The following is a 13,918-nucleotide window of genomic DNA, read 5'->3' as shown; positions in this document are numbered from 1 at the left end:
TCAGTTTATTTGGTATTTATATGTACTTTTTTTTCAACAAACCATTACTGTCCCTAATACTGCTGTCATTACTACCATCTTAACAAGCAATCACATTTTTGCAGGATTATTTTCAAGTTTATATTTAGTTATACTGGAAATTGGAAGATGGAGCACATTTCTGCCTTTGCAGCAGAGAGACAGTTTGAAGACATGAAATTTGCTGAATTTACCATTAGTTGTGATTTCCAGAATTACTAAAACACGGAAGTGAATCAGTGTAATTTGGGTAATTATATGACTTTAAATATTAGCAATAAATATATATTTTTTATTATATATATATATATATATATATATATATATATATATATATATATATATATATATATTTTTTTTTTTTTTTTTTTTTTTTGTGAACACTTTTTACAAGTTAGAATCAAATAATTCCAACAATGCATGAATGCACCTTTAATTACTTTTAGGATTTCTACTTTCTACTCAGAGCAGCCCAACTGTCCAGTCCAGATGTGGCCCACTTCTTTTAGATTGAAAAATGCATTTGTGAATCAATATGAATTTGAATGTTCACAAAAATTTTTATTTAGTAATCACAAACAGCTAGAAGCCATCATGGAAATTCATAGGTCAAAAAATACGGGAAGCCACTTTTCTTTTCTTTTTATATATATATATACATATATATATAACTGAGCTGACTGTTCATTCAGTGTTAGACATGAAGACATTTCAGGCCCTGGGACCCCAATGAAACATGCAGTCTCATTTTGTGTGCTCGGGCGCTGACTCACAAGTGCACTCAGAAATAAAGAAGGGTGTATAGAAGAAGGACCCAACCTGTTTAAAGTAAGATGACAGGGTCTCTGTATTAAAGAAGGGGGCTCTGACCTTCACCACCTCCCTCAGGGGGACAAATGCATCAAATCTTAAGTGTAAAGAACAGTGTAAAATAAAAATAAAAAATACTAATAATTTCAGTCCAATTTATAAATTTGATGTTAACTGACAAAACTATGTCCTGGCAGCTCTTAAACCTCAATATATAGTTATTTTACAAAAATGAGTGGATATTGTGGATATTTGTATATTTATATGCCATTTGTAAAGTGCAAAGAAAACTTTTCATTTCCATGCTCACTTGATTAAAAGCTAAAGTCAACAAGTTCAAACCAAGTAGAACCAAGTTCAAAAATAGAAAATAGCCTTATGGAACCAGAGATGGGTAGATTACTTACAAATTGTAGTCTGTTACTGATTACTAATTACATCTAGAAAACTAGCTGGTAACATAATCTGGGTTATTCATTTTAGGTAATGTCTAAATATTTTTTAGATGACTTCACACTTAACATCAACCTTGTTTTAAACTTAATATAAAAGGTGACATAATGCTATAAAAAAAGAAAAAGAAAGTGTATTCTATTTTTGATCATGCATCAAGTACATTAAACATTACATTACACCAGAGTTTCACAAACTGGGCTTAATGTAAGAACTGAATTAGGTTTGTGAGTTGATAGAAAGCTAATAGTTAAATCATACAAATGTAAAATAAATATAATTTAAACACTTGAACACTAAACATAAATGTTTTAATTGTTTACCTGCATGTCATGCATGTGCCCAACCAACATGAGAAATGAGCATGTTAATGTCTTGTTAAATTATTTAAAATATCAACTTTCTCTGAGATATTTCAAGTATTTTATTTCAAGGGGTTTGCTATAAATCACCAGTGTTTGGTAACTGGCATATTTTTTTTACATTCCTTGATAAGTGCTCCCCTCCACTCTAATTCAAAGCATTGTTTGCTAATTATTTTACATGACATTTGTGCATACAGTCAAAGCTAAATATTATTAAACAGCTGGATTTTTTAGAAAGGACAAAAAAAAAAAATATATATATATAAATGCACTGCCTTTTTTTTGAATATGTAATCATGTCATTCATAAAAAAGTAACTGATTATGAACATTTTACAATATAATATACTTTAATTACAAGTACTTTTGATTACGTAATCTAGATAACACAGGATTGAATCTGTGAGAGACATTTGTTTATGAACTTCACAATTGTGTTTGTGCAAATAAATTTTACTGATATTCTAACATAAGATTTCTTTTTTCTTTCAGGAAACCATAAACTATTAAAAAGCGTTTTACTTTCAAGATATTAGAAACGCTGTGCTGTAATGATGCGCCCTCTATCGGGTGTGTGTGTGTGAGGACTTTTATTTTGAAATCCTTAATATTTTACTCCTGCTTTGGGCGCAAGACTTCTGCCAAAGACACGAGAAACCACAAAAAAAGCATTTATTAGCTACTGCATTTATATTTAAATCCGTAATTCGCAAGAGCGTTTAACCAAGTTATCTAAGTGTGAGTATATTGATAATGCGTTAATAGTAATGTTGTAAAAACAAATGGACTCGTAGTAAATGTCAACTGTCCATGCATAGCAGCAGATCATGTGGAGTCCTGATGAAATATCCAGCTTGTGTTATAATCGCTTCAATAAACTGCCTAAAAGAGGAAAGCCAGAGGCGGGCAGAGAGTGGACTCTACTAGCGGCTGTGATTCTGCTGACTGACAGTTCAGAGCATAAGACAGGTCAGAAACACCGACAGAATCTAAGATCTTCTCATTAACATGATATAAACACGTCAAAATGACCTATTTGATCACAGTTCACAAGCAGGTTGTGTCTTTGGGGACCGGCACCAAATGCATCGGCCAGTCTGCCATGAGTAGGAAGGGTAAATGTAACAATTGCTAAACAATTGCTCAAATTCAAATCTGAATGTGCTACCCCATATATATGTCTTATTGTGATGATTTGCAGGTGACATTCTGAATGACAGTCATGCTGAGGTTATTGCTCGGAGGGGATGTGTCAGGTAATTTATTTCATGTTTGACATTGGATTTGTATTGCATGAGTGATGCATGTACAAACAAACCCCCAACTGTGCCCGAGTTTCTGATTTATAGCCCTGTATATTTCACACATGCACACTGTAAACACATCGTGTGAGCATAACTGATGGATCTGTGTGTTTACCAATCTATATTTGTCCATGGATTTCATATTCATCAAGCGGATGTTATGTCCTGTAACTGTTACCTCTGTTCTTCTAGATGGCTGAAGTGTGTAATATCTGGCTTGCTCTGAACATTTAACAAAGCATTACTAACATTCTCGCTTTCAACAAAATGTTAAGACTTGTTTTTAGAGCATTTCATTATTCTTAGTCCAGTCGCATTTTAAATCCGATAGTTAATTTAAGATATGTTGTTGCAATTCATTATACAGTTTGGCTTATTATACAGTTTTGAATATGTCTCAAGTTTTAGATTTTATTTATAAACAAAGCATGAATGCATATTATATTTCATACATCAGTACTTTGAAATGAATAACAATATTCTAATGTGAGTTGTAAACAAACATCATTTGTTAAGTCAAAAAAGGATTTAAGAGGAATAACAGAGTTGAATATTGTCATGTTTTTCATCCTCAGGTATCTGACAGAGCAGTTGTACAGAGCCGTGAGCGGCCAGAGCTCGGATGTTTTCTGTCCAGGATCTGAAGAGGGAAAATGGACAGTTAAACCGGGAGTTTCTTTCCTTTTCTTCACCAGTCAAACTCCCTGTGAGTCCAGCTACAGCTTAATGCTGAATAGCTATGTTCTGTTAAAAAGGTTCTGTGCTATATGTTACCAGTCAAATGTTTGGTTACACAATCTTGTTTTTTTACTTCCCATTTTAGAAAAAAATAGTCATTAAGTATTTGAATAAAAATATAAAACAAATAAAAAGGATCAGTCAGTACATTTAATTATAGTTGAAGAGTTAATTCTCTGAACAAAATGATATACGCAACACTTTTGTTTTTGCCCCCATTTTTCATGAGCTTAACTCTGAGCTTATGTACACTGAGAACCAGTCAGTATATTTGCCTCACACAGTGCAACACATCTCCTTCGCATAGAGTTGATCAGGTTGTTGATTGTGGCCTGTGGGGAGTTGGTCCATTCCTCTTCAATGGCTGTGCAATGTTGCTGGATATTGGCAGGAACTGGAGCACACTGTCATATACGCCGATCCAGAGCATCCCAAACATGCTCAATGGGTGACACGTCTGGTGAGTATGCTGGCCATGCAACAACTGGGATGTTTTCAGCTTCCAGGAATTGTTTACAGATCCTTGCAACATGGGGCCGTGCATTATCATGCTGCAGCATGAGGTGATCGTCGTGGATGAATGGTACAACAATGGGCCTCAGGATCAGGATCACAGTATCTGTGCTTTCAAAATGGCATCAGTAAATTGCACCTGTGTTCGTTGACCATAACATAATGCCTGCCCATACCATAACCCCACCACCACCATGGGCCACTCGATCCACAACGTTGACATCAGCAAACCGCTCACACAGTGACCCCGATGAGGATGACGAGCATGCAGATGAGCTTCCCTGAGACGGTTTCTGACAGTTTGTGCAGAAATTCTTTGGTTATACAAACCGATTGTTGCAGCAGCTGTCCAGGTGGCTGGTCTCAGACGATCTTGGAGATGAAGACGCTGGATGTGGAGGTCCTGGGCCGGTGTGGTTGTACGTGGTCTGCGGTTGAGAGGCTGGTTGGATGTGCTGCCAAATTCTCTGATACGCCTTTAGAGATGGCTTATGGTAGAGCAATTAACATTCAATTCACGGGCAACAGCTCTGGTGGACATTCCTGCAGTCAGCATGCCAATTGCACACTCCCTCAAAACTTGCGACATCTGTGTCATTGTGCTGTGTGATAAAAGTGCACATTTTAGAGTGTCCTTTTATTGTGGCCAGCCTAACTCAAACCTGTGCAATAATCATGCTGTCTAATCAGCATCTTGATATGCCACACCTGTGAGGAGGATGGATTATCTGGGCAAAGGAGAAGTGCTCACGAACACAGATTTAGACAGATTTGTGAACAATATTTGAGAGAAATAGGCCTTTTGTGTACATAGAAGTCTTAAATCTTTGAGTTTAGCTCATGAAAAATTGGGGCAAAAAATAAAATGTTTCACTTATAATTTTGTTCAGTATACAGATATAAGGGATTAAAAAAACATTTAGTACTGCCTTTCAGACATACAAACATCTATTGAACATCAAGGATTCATAAGGAACACAACATAACATTAACAACCAAGGGTTGTAAATTCATATGTAAATCTGTAATGTCAAATATAATCTATCTGTACAAAAATTCATTTAAATGATAAACATCTTAACGTTTCTGTCAGGCATATGAAATCTTATGAAAACATATGTTATCAAAAACATGAAATGCATTGCAAGAAAACGTCAAAGTTTCCCAAAACTGGGGTTCCTGAGAGAACTGCTGGGGATTTGTGAGTTTAATGAAAGCTAATTATTAATGAAATTGTAAAAATTTAAAATCATTTTAAAATAATAACAATCAAAATAAAACACTTACTAAAATTTTATTTTATTTGTTTACCTGCATGTCATGTGACAATTAATCGATGTGTGAGAACCGTGAACATGCAAATGTGATACTTAATTATTAATTTATTTCTTTCAAATCTTATGAGCACTTCAAGTAAATATATTAGGTGAAAGAAGTTCTGCTGACAAAAACGTTTGGGAATTATTACCTGTAAATAAGAAATCATGTGAATTTGTTTTAAGTAATACTTTGCTAATGAATCTTTAGGTGGTGATGCCTCCATATTTCCTATGGCTGGGAGTCAAGCGCAGCCCTGCGAACCAGTGAATGCAATCCAGAGTGAAGAATCAGAGAGACGAGGCCTGAAACGACACGCTGAGTGTGATTTGGAAGAGACCAGGCAGGGTCCAAGAATGAAGACAAGTGACAACCATTCATCTCACAGAAAATCGGGGAATACCAGTGAGCATGAAGTACTAACAGAAAACAAAGAAAGTAATCCATTAAATGAAGTCTTGCACTGTCACCCACCTGACCTCCATCGGACAGGGGCAAAGTGTGTCCCTGACAGCCCAGCCGACCCGCTCCAGCTCGGGTTACTCTATCACAGCGTCGGGGTTCTGCGGCTGAAGCCGGGACGTGGGGAGCGCACACTTTCTCTGTCCTGCAGTGATAAACTGGCCCGATGGGGCGTTCTGGGCTTCCAGGGTGCCCTGCTATCTCATTTCCTGCAAGCACCGCTCTATTTCAGAGCTGTGGTGGTTGGAAAGTGTCCATACAGCCATCAGGCAATGCAGAGAGCACTGAAAACACGGTAAGTGGATATACCACACTAACAAACCTCTGTATGTCTGCAGTATTTTTTGACATTGCAAAATCCGCAGTTTCTTATTTTCATTTTTCTTGGTTAGTCCTAAAAGGCTGTTTTTATGTAATGGCACACAACAAGTTCCAAAGTTGCTCAAAGTTCCAGTTATAGGTACATTTATAATGGTAAGAGTTTGAGTCTCAGTACCAACTTAATTTTTATTTTATATAATATAGTTCTCTGTAGTAGCATTTTGAGTGTGAGATACTGCAGGTTAAAGAGCTGTAAAATACTGGTCATTTTTATGGTTATATTACAAGACAATGTTTACTTTGGCCACAACTTTAAGGGGATACTAATTTAATATTTATGTGTGTGTGTATAGTAAACAGATGTATGTATTGGGTTTGGACACATATTTAAACGAGAGTTTCCTGCACACTGCTCATATAACACTTGTGCTGTATGTTCAGTCAAGTTTCAGTCTACATACAGGATACAGGATTGTCTGTAAATGCTTAACCAGAGATTTCTCTGTGTTTTTTGGACGGCTGTCATGCTTAAACTGGATTTTTGTCTCAGTTCAGGTGTTGTGGTTTTACAGATTGATGTCAGCTTGATCTTTTTCCAGATTTTGTTTTTTCTTTTTAATGCTGATCTCACAAATGACCACTTTCATCCCTGCCCAAAAGTCAGAAATGACCTTATCAGTCTCCATTTCATAGCGCAATATAATTTCCATAGGCATGAGCTCCAGAGGGGTTTGAATTGTAATTGGGTTAATTTTGTAATTTTTAGAATAAAATAGCTTTTTGTTATATGTTGCTAAATTTTGTATTCCATTTTTTTCTTTGTAGTGTTTATTTAGCTATAGTACAGGTGCTTCTCAATAAATTAGAAGTTCGAGGAAAGGTTCATTTCAGTAATTCAACTCAAATTGTGAAACTCGTGTATTAAATAAATTCAATGCACATAAGTCTTTGGTTCTTAATTGGCCAGCAAACTCGCCTGACCTTAACCCCATAGAAAATCTGTTGTGAAGAGGAAGATGTGATATGCCAGACCGGACAATGCAGAAGAGCTGAAGGCCAATATCAGAGCAACCTGGGCTCTCATAACACCTGAGCAGTGTCACAGACTGATTGACTCCATGCCACGCCGCATTGCTGCAGTAATTCAGGCGAAGGGAGCCACAACTAAGTATTGAGTGCTGTACATGCTCATACGTTTCATGTTCATACTTTTCAGTTGGCCAAGATTTCTTTGTATTGGTCTTAAGCAATATTCAAATTTTCTGAGATACTGAATTTGGGATTTTCCTTAGTTGTCAGTTATAATCATCAAAATTAAAAGAAATAATCATTTGAAATATATCAGTCTGTGTGTAATGAACTAATATAATATACAAGTTTCACTTTTTGAATGGAATTAGTGAAATATACTTTTTGATGATATTCAATTATATGACCAGCAACTGTAATTATTACATTTTTAAAGGAATGGACTCATTAATTATTTAATTACAGATGTCTCTTTTTATTAAGCTGAGATGCACAAAAAAATGAATAATACATTTAGATATTAGTGTATGCATTTAAATATTTAAATACATTCAAGTATTTGTAAAGTCATAATATGAAAATGCTTTTTATTTGATTTAAATAATTTTAGAGGGTGATTTTTATTTGTCATGACTTCTCAAAACAGATAACAGGCAAAGAGGAAGGCTGGCGCATGAAAAACAGCCATAAAATTGACAAATTCTATGTTAAATTGTTCCATTAAAATAAACCTCACTTCTCATCTCTCACAGATGCTCTGACGTGAGGGATCTGCCGCCAGGTTTCTCTGCACACGATCCAGAGCTTCTGCAGTCTGGGCTGGAATTTCCTCACAACCACACACACACCGAGTCCAAACACACACACACACAGGGCAGAATATCTCCCTGCGGAGCAGGTGAGCACACAGACATATTTATTCATATAGGGATTTATCTTTGGCCCATGTAACTCCTCAAAATGAGTTTGAGTCCGTTTCAGGCTTGCATCCTGTCTGTACCAGACACAGGTGTATGGAGCCAAAAGAGTCTCAATAAAGATAAATGCACACACTACATTCACATATGCACACACAAGATCCATAAATACAAACACAGGATACACAAATGCGCACAAAATTTACAAATGCACACACAAAATTTAAAAAGCACAGAAGATTCACAAATGCATACAAAATTCAGAAATGCACACAAAATTCAGAAATACACAATTCAGAAATGCAAACAACATTTACAAATGCACTCAAGATTCACAAATGCACAGGACAAGATTCAGAAATGTATTTCTGATGATCACACACATATATCTTGATTTACAAACTGCTTGCGGTCTGTGAACTTCACTGCATTTGTGTGTGAATTTTGAGACTCCCCTGACTTGGCTCAACACACAAATGCCTTTTTTTAAACAGGGAATGATCTGCAACCAATCAGATATCTCCCTTCTTTTAGCCAATCACAAAAACGCACTCCACGTGGGGGATTGTTTACTTATAAGCCAATCACATGAACGCATTCACACAGTGCGATATGACTGTGGTGCAGCATATTATAGCCTACTTATTTATGAAATTGTATGAAAATGCAGATGTTTAGATTACAATTCAGGTTTATTTTTTATAATTTTTTACAAAATATACATTTAAAAATTTCTCAATACATATAGCCTAGTGACTGCAGAAAAAAAGTTAACCATGGATTCATAAATTTGCAATAGGCAATTATTTCATTTTATTGAAATATTTTAATGAAAGTAAAAAAAAATTACACCTTTTTGAATGTTTAAATATATCTAAATACTATTTTGGATGCAATATAGAAGTCACTTTAATTATAATATTCGGTCCCTACATGAAGAGAGAGTCAGTGGTCCGCTGCGAGAGGAAAGTGACTCTCCGACTGCGAAAAGTGGGTCTCCGGCTGCATGAGGAAAGTGAGTCGTTCGCTTAGGAAAGTGAGTTGATCGCTGCGTGAGGAAAGTGAATCGTTCGCTGAGGAAAGTGAGTTGCTCTCTGTGTGAGGAAAGTGAGTCGTTTGCTGCGTGACTCGTGAGGAAAGTGAATCGTTCGCTGCGTGAGGAAAATGAGTCGTTTGCTGCGTGACTCGTGAGGAAAGTGAATCGTTCGCTGCGTGAGGAAAATGAGTCGTTTGCTGCGTGACTCGTGAGGAAAGTGAATCGTTCGCTGCGTGAGGAAAATGAGTCGTTCGCTGCGAGAGGAAAGTGAGTCGTTTGCTGCATGACTCGTGAGGATAGTGAATCGTTCGCTGCATGAGGAAAGTGAGTTGTTCGCTGCGAGAGGAAAGTGACTCTCCGGCTGTTGAAAGTGAGTCTGCTGCTGCGCAAAGTGGGTCGCCGGCTGCGTGAGGTAAGTGAGTCGTTCGCTGAGGAAAGTGAGTCGTTCGCTGCGAGAGGAAAATGAGTCGTTTGCTGCATGACTCGTGAGGATAGTGAATCGTTCGCTGCGTGAGGAAAGTGAGTCGTTCGCTGCGAGAGGAAAGTGACTCTCCGGCTGCGGAAAGTGAGTCTCCTGCTGCGCAAAGTGGGTCGCCGGCTGCGTGAGGTAAGTGAGTCAATCGCTGAGGAAAGTGAGTCGTTCGCTGCATGAGGAAAGTGAGTTGTTCGCTGAGGAAAGTGAGTCGTTCGCAAGTGAATCGTTCGCTGAGGAAAGTGAGTCGTTCGCTACGTGAGGAAAGTGAATCGTTCGCTGAGGAAAGTGAGTCGTGCATTCTTGTGATTGGCTAAAACAAGGGAGATATCTGATTGGTTGCAGATCATTCACTGTTAAAAAAAAAGGCATTTGTGTGTAGTTCACAGACCGCAAGCAGTTTGTAAATCAAGATATAATGTGTGTGTGCATCAGAAATACATTTCTGAATCTTGTCCTGTGCATTTGTGAATCTTGAGTGCATTTGTAAATGTTGTTTGCATTTCTGAATTTTGTGTGCATTTCTGAATATTGTATGCATTTGTGAATCTTCTGTGCTTTTTTAATTTTGTGTGTGCATTTGTGAATTTTGTGCGCATTTGTGTATCCTGTGTGTGTATTTATAAATTATGTGTGTGCATGTATGAATCCTATGTGTGCATATGTGAATGTAGTGTGTGCATTTATCTTTATTGAGACTCTTTTGGCTCCATACAGGTGGCACGTTGCGTCAAAAGCTAACAGAAACACTGAATGCGTCAGCGGACACACCCGCTGAAGATTCCTATCAGTGTGTGATTAACAAACATTAATCTTAAATCTAAAGTAAAGACACAATCCCACAGTAGACCACACACCTACAGTAACACCCTGTCTACATTGAACAGGTAATGCGTTTCCCCCTGTGTGTTCTGTGTGTTCTTTGCTTTTGGCGTAAGGTGACGTCCGCTGGTGTTTGATGCGGTTTCCTTCTGATGTGTCATATAGGGCTGTGTTTGTGATAAGCCCAACAGTCCATTAATAAATGTGTATAAGGATGATTTTTAACAATTTGTGGTAGGTTTCTATCCCCTATGATGAAAAAAAGATGAGGTGACAGTTTGAAAATCAGAAATGTGGATTTAGTAATTCATAAATAAAACCTTTTTATTTTAGGAGTTTAAAATTGCTGCAGCGAGGAACTGTTTTTACAGACTAACCCAGAAGTTAATTATCACAGTGGTTCCCTCAACAGAAATCCAGTGGGATTTTCCCACTTAGACTTTTTCCTGAGTGTTTGAGTTAGGATTGTTTGCAGGAACACGATTATAAACACAACCAGGCTTTGAAATCGACTACTGAGTAGTTGAGCTCAATGCCACGACTACCTCTGTAGTCCCATTTAGACACTTGTTTTCAGACGCCTTTTTTCAAGAGAAATATAGATTAAAAAAAGGACAAGGGATTATTAGTTATGTATTTTATGTTGTAGAATAAAACAAAGGTGAACTTATGTTCACCACAGGCCTGGAACTGGAGAGCTAAAATACTTGTTTCTGGGTTTTAGCCAACAAAATAAGTCATGCCTGCAGCACTCTTTTGATTCTGTAGATAACTTGTCAATGGCTCTGTAAGAAAGTGAAAAAAATCATTTATCAAGCATCATTACCATTGCGATGAATATCCCCTCCGAAGAGGTTGAGAAGAAGGTCATTTTTCAAGGTTAACTGAAGAATCGACCTGCATACAGAGCTGATTCAGATTGACAGGAAATTTTATACATCGTCTTCGTATTATATAGTAATTTCCAGTTTATTTGCTCTGGTAATGATTAGATGTTTTCTCATGCTGAACTAACAGTAATATGTGAATGTCCCTACAGCCATCAGCTGGTGTGCCGTTTCCCAGCAGCCTCTAGATGTCACTGCAAATGGCTATAAACAAGGAGTGACTAAAAAAGCACTGGGCACATCGCAAGCAAGGTGATCATCTGACAACAAATAACTGGCATTCTGAGGATATATATTTACGACACATGCACGCTGTATGCTGTTGACAAATGTTACTTTGTGAGTTGATAGTGTCATCCCAAAACACAATAAGCAGCAATGAGCACATGCTTATCATGTTTCATATTTCTCCATGTGTAGATCTTTAATCAGTAAAGTGGAGCTCTTTCATTCATTCCTGAAACTGGTGGCTGCAACTGAAGACTCCCAGCTTCCAGAGTCCCTCCGGTGAGTGCTTTAAAATAGAGGAGACCTGCAATAGTTTTACTCTAGTAAACATTTCTCATTTTTGTAATTTCATCCTGTTTCCTTGCATTACCTTGCACTGACGCTCTAAGATGAGAACTTGATAATGACAGTAATTTGCAACATTGTCATTATTCAGCTCAAGACAGTTTAGTGTTGATTTACTTCATAACCTGATAAAAAAAGCTTCTAAACAAGAAAATACAAATGAACACAAATGAGCCAAAGAAAAGCATGTTGTCACACTGTGAGGTTGTGAGAGAGAGTATCCCTATCTTGAGAGAGATAAATCCCTATCTTGGTAATCAGATTCAATGCTCCGTTTTGTTTTGGACTACCTAATGAGTGTGTAAAATAACACAGGTTTTTGTAAATTTGTGTTATGTCAAATAAGATGTGCTTTATTCTGGTAAAGCGGCATGATTATTTAACAGTAGATCTTTGTTAGCTGGAAACCTGTCCTCAGGGAACAATGTTCTTCTGTTCTTGTCTCATTGAAATGATCCTGCCCTGCGTCCAGCTCTACACCAGACTTACACAAGAGCAAATAGCAATGATCCATCTACTGAGATCCCATGACACAGGCGTCTATATACACTCCAATGCAAAAAAAATAATAAAAAAAATTCAGCATTATTTAGATAATAAGACTTTACTGTGTGACTGATGACTGGATTTCTAGAGGACATCAATAGGCCCAAAAAGCAAACACTTCTACTTTTGTGTTGTTGTGCTGTGAAATGTGCAGTAGCTAATATTAACATCTTTTTCTAAGGTAAATAATCTAACAAACCAGAGTGTTTTTAAATGAGAAATTGCTGATAAAATCCTTTTTGTTACTTTGTTACTAATTATTGCGTAGTTTCCTTAACTCTGCATGTAGAGTGCAAACAACGGGACCGGATGGTTGCAAACTTGTGTAGAGTGCAGTATGTTTCTAGCATTAGATTGTGTTTGAGGCGGAAACATCCCTGTCCTTAAAGTCACGCTGACCACTGAACGCTCTTGAACGCTCCCTGCAGTGTGCAGGTGTTGTTTGTGTATCTGTTGTGTCTAATCGATGTGTTTGGTTTTCTCTGTGCTTGCTGAAGTGGAAAAGATTTGAAGACGTACTGGGACTACAAGCAGGCCGCAGGGGCGTATCAGCAGGCCTGGACACAGCTGCGTCTGCAGGCCTTCCCGCTGTGGCCCCGCAGCCCACCAGAACTGCTGCTGTTCTCCTAGTGGACTGGACTTTTATCATATCAGTGTCCTGAACGGATTGCATGATCTGAAGCTGTATCTTGCACTAAAGGCTCCAACAGAGTTCACATAAATAAATGTAAATAAATGTGCCATGTTAGCATGCACACTTGGTTCTTTTCCATGAAACAAAATCATATATTGACCAGGGGCTATAAACCACAAATGGCCATATGACTATTGTGCTACATTCCAAGGCATACAGAAGGTTTGTGTGAGAAACATCTGAGCTGAAATTTAAGTTGTTGTTGACTGAAGATTTTCCACCGCTGTAGCTCTCAAATCTCACTGACATCACTGATGCCAAACATCTCATCACCAACCAAGTGTGAATGTGCTCCGACAGAGGGGAAGATTTTCAGTGAAAAGCTTTTGAATAACACTCATGATGTGTTTTTATACTGAAAGCCCCTGGTCATTATTTACATTTGTTATATAAAAACGAACAACAGGTGAGTTTTCAGTATCAGGTGAACTTTGCCTTAAAGCTTGCCAATCTTGAGTGTATATGTTCTGGTGCATGAGGTTTCTGTTTATATTATTAAAATAAATGTTTTTCCAAACCTGTATGACTTATATCAAGCAGACATTTTTTTAATGTCTGTTTGTTTGTTTCTGTAATAAAATCCTTGACATAGTGGGTATATCGTAATAAATCATATTGACGATTTATTTTTGGGTGTTTTAT

The 13,918-nt window shown here is 37.4% G+C and overlaps 1 protein-coding gene across 2 annotated transcripts; it reads left to right on the top strand.

Moving 5' to 3' along the window:
- Positions 1-2,233: 2,233 nt before the first annotated feature.
- On the top strand, positions 2,234-13,424 carry adat1 (adenosine deaminase tRNA specific 1). Of its 2 annotated transcripts, none has more exons than XM_059546468.1 (10): positions 2,234-2,383; positions 2,464-2,614; positions 2,692-2,760; positions 2,847-2,901; positions 3,525-3,655; positions 5,728-6,274; positions 8,082-8,227; positions 11,616-11,715; positions 11,884-11,970; positions 13,080-13,424. In XM_059546468.1, exons 2-10 carry the CDS (start codon positions 2,473-2,475, stop codon positions 13,210-13,212), a joined length of 1,410 nt encoding a protein of 469 aa, XP_059402451.1. In that variant the 5' UTR covers positions 2,234-2,383; positions 2,464-2,472; the 3' UTR covers positions 13,213-13,424. The 2 variants fall into 2 exon arrangements, with proteins under 2 accessions (XP_059402451.1, XP_059402450.1); XM_059546467.1 differs by having other exon boundaries at positions 2,240-2,383; positions 2,467-2,614.
- Positions 13,425-13,918: the final 494 nt, after the last annotated feature.

Source organism: Carassius carassius, chromosome 50, assembly GCF_963082965.1.
Source record: "Carassius carassius chromosome 50, fCarCar2.1, whole genome shotgun sequence".
Taxonomy (NCBI): Eukaryota; Metazoa; Chordata; class Actinopteri; order Cypriniformes; family Cyprinidae; genus Carassius; species Carassius carassius.
Note: the sequence above shows the minus strand (reverse complement) of the source record. Positions and strands in the feature narration are given on the sequence as shown.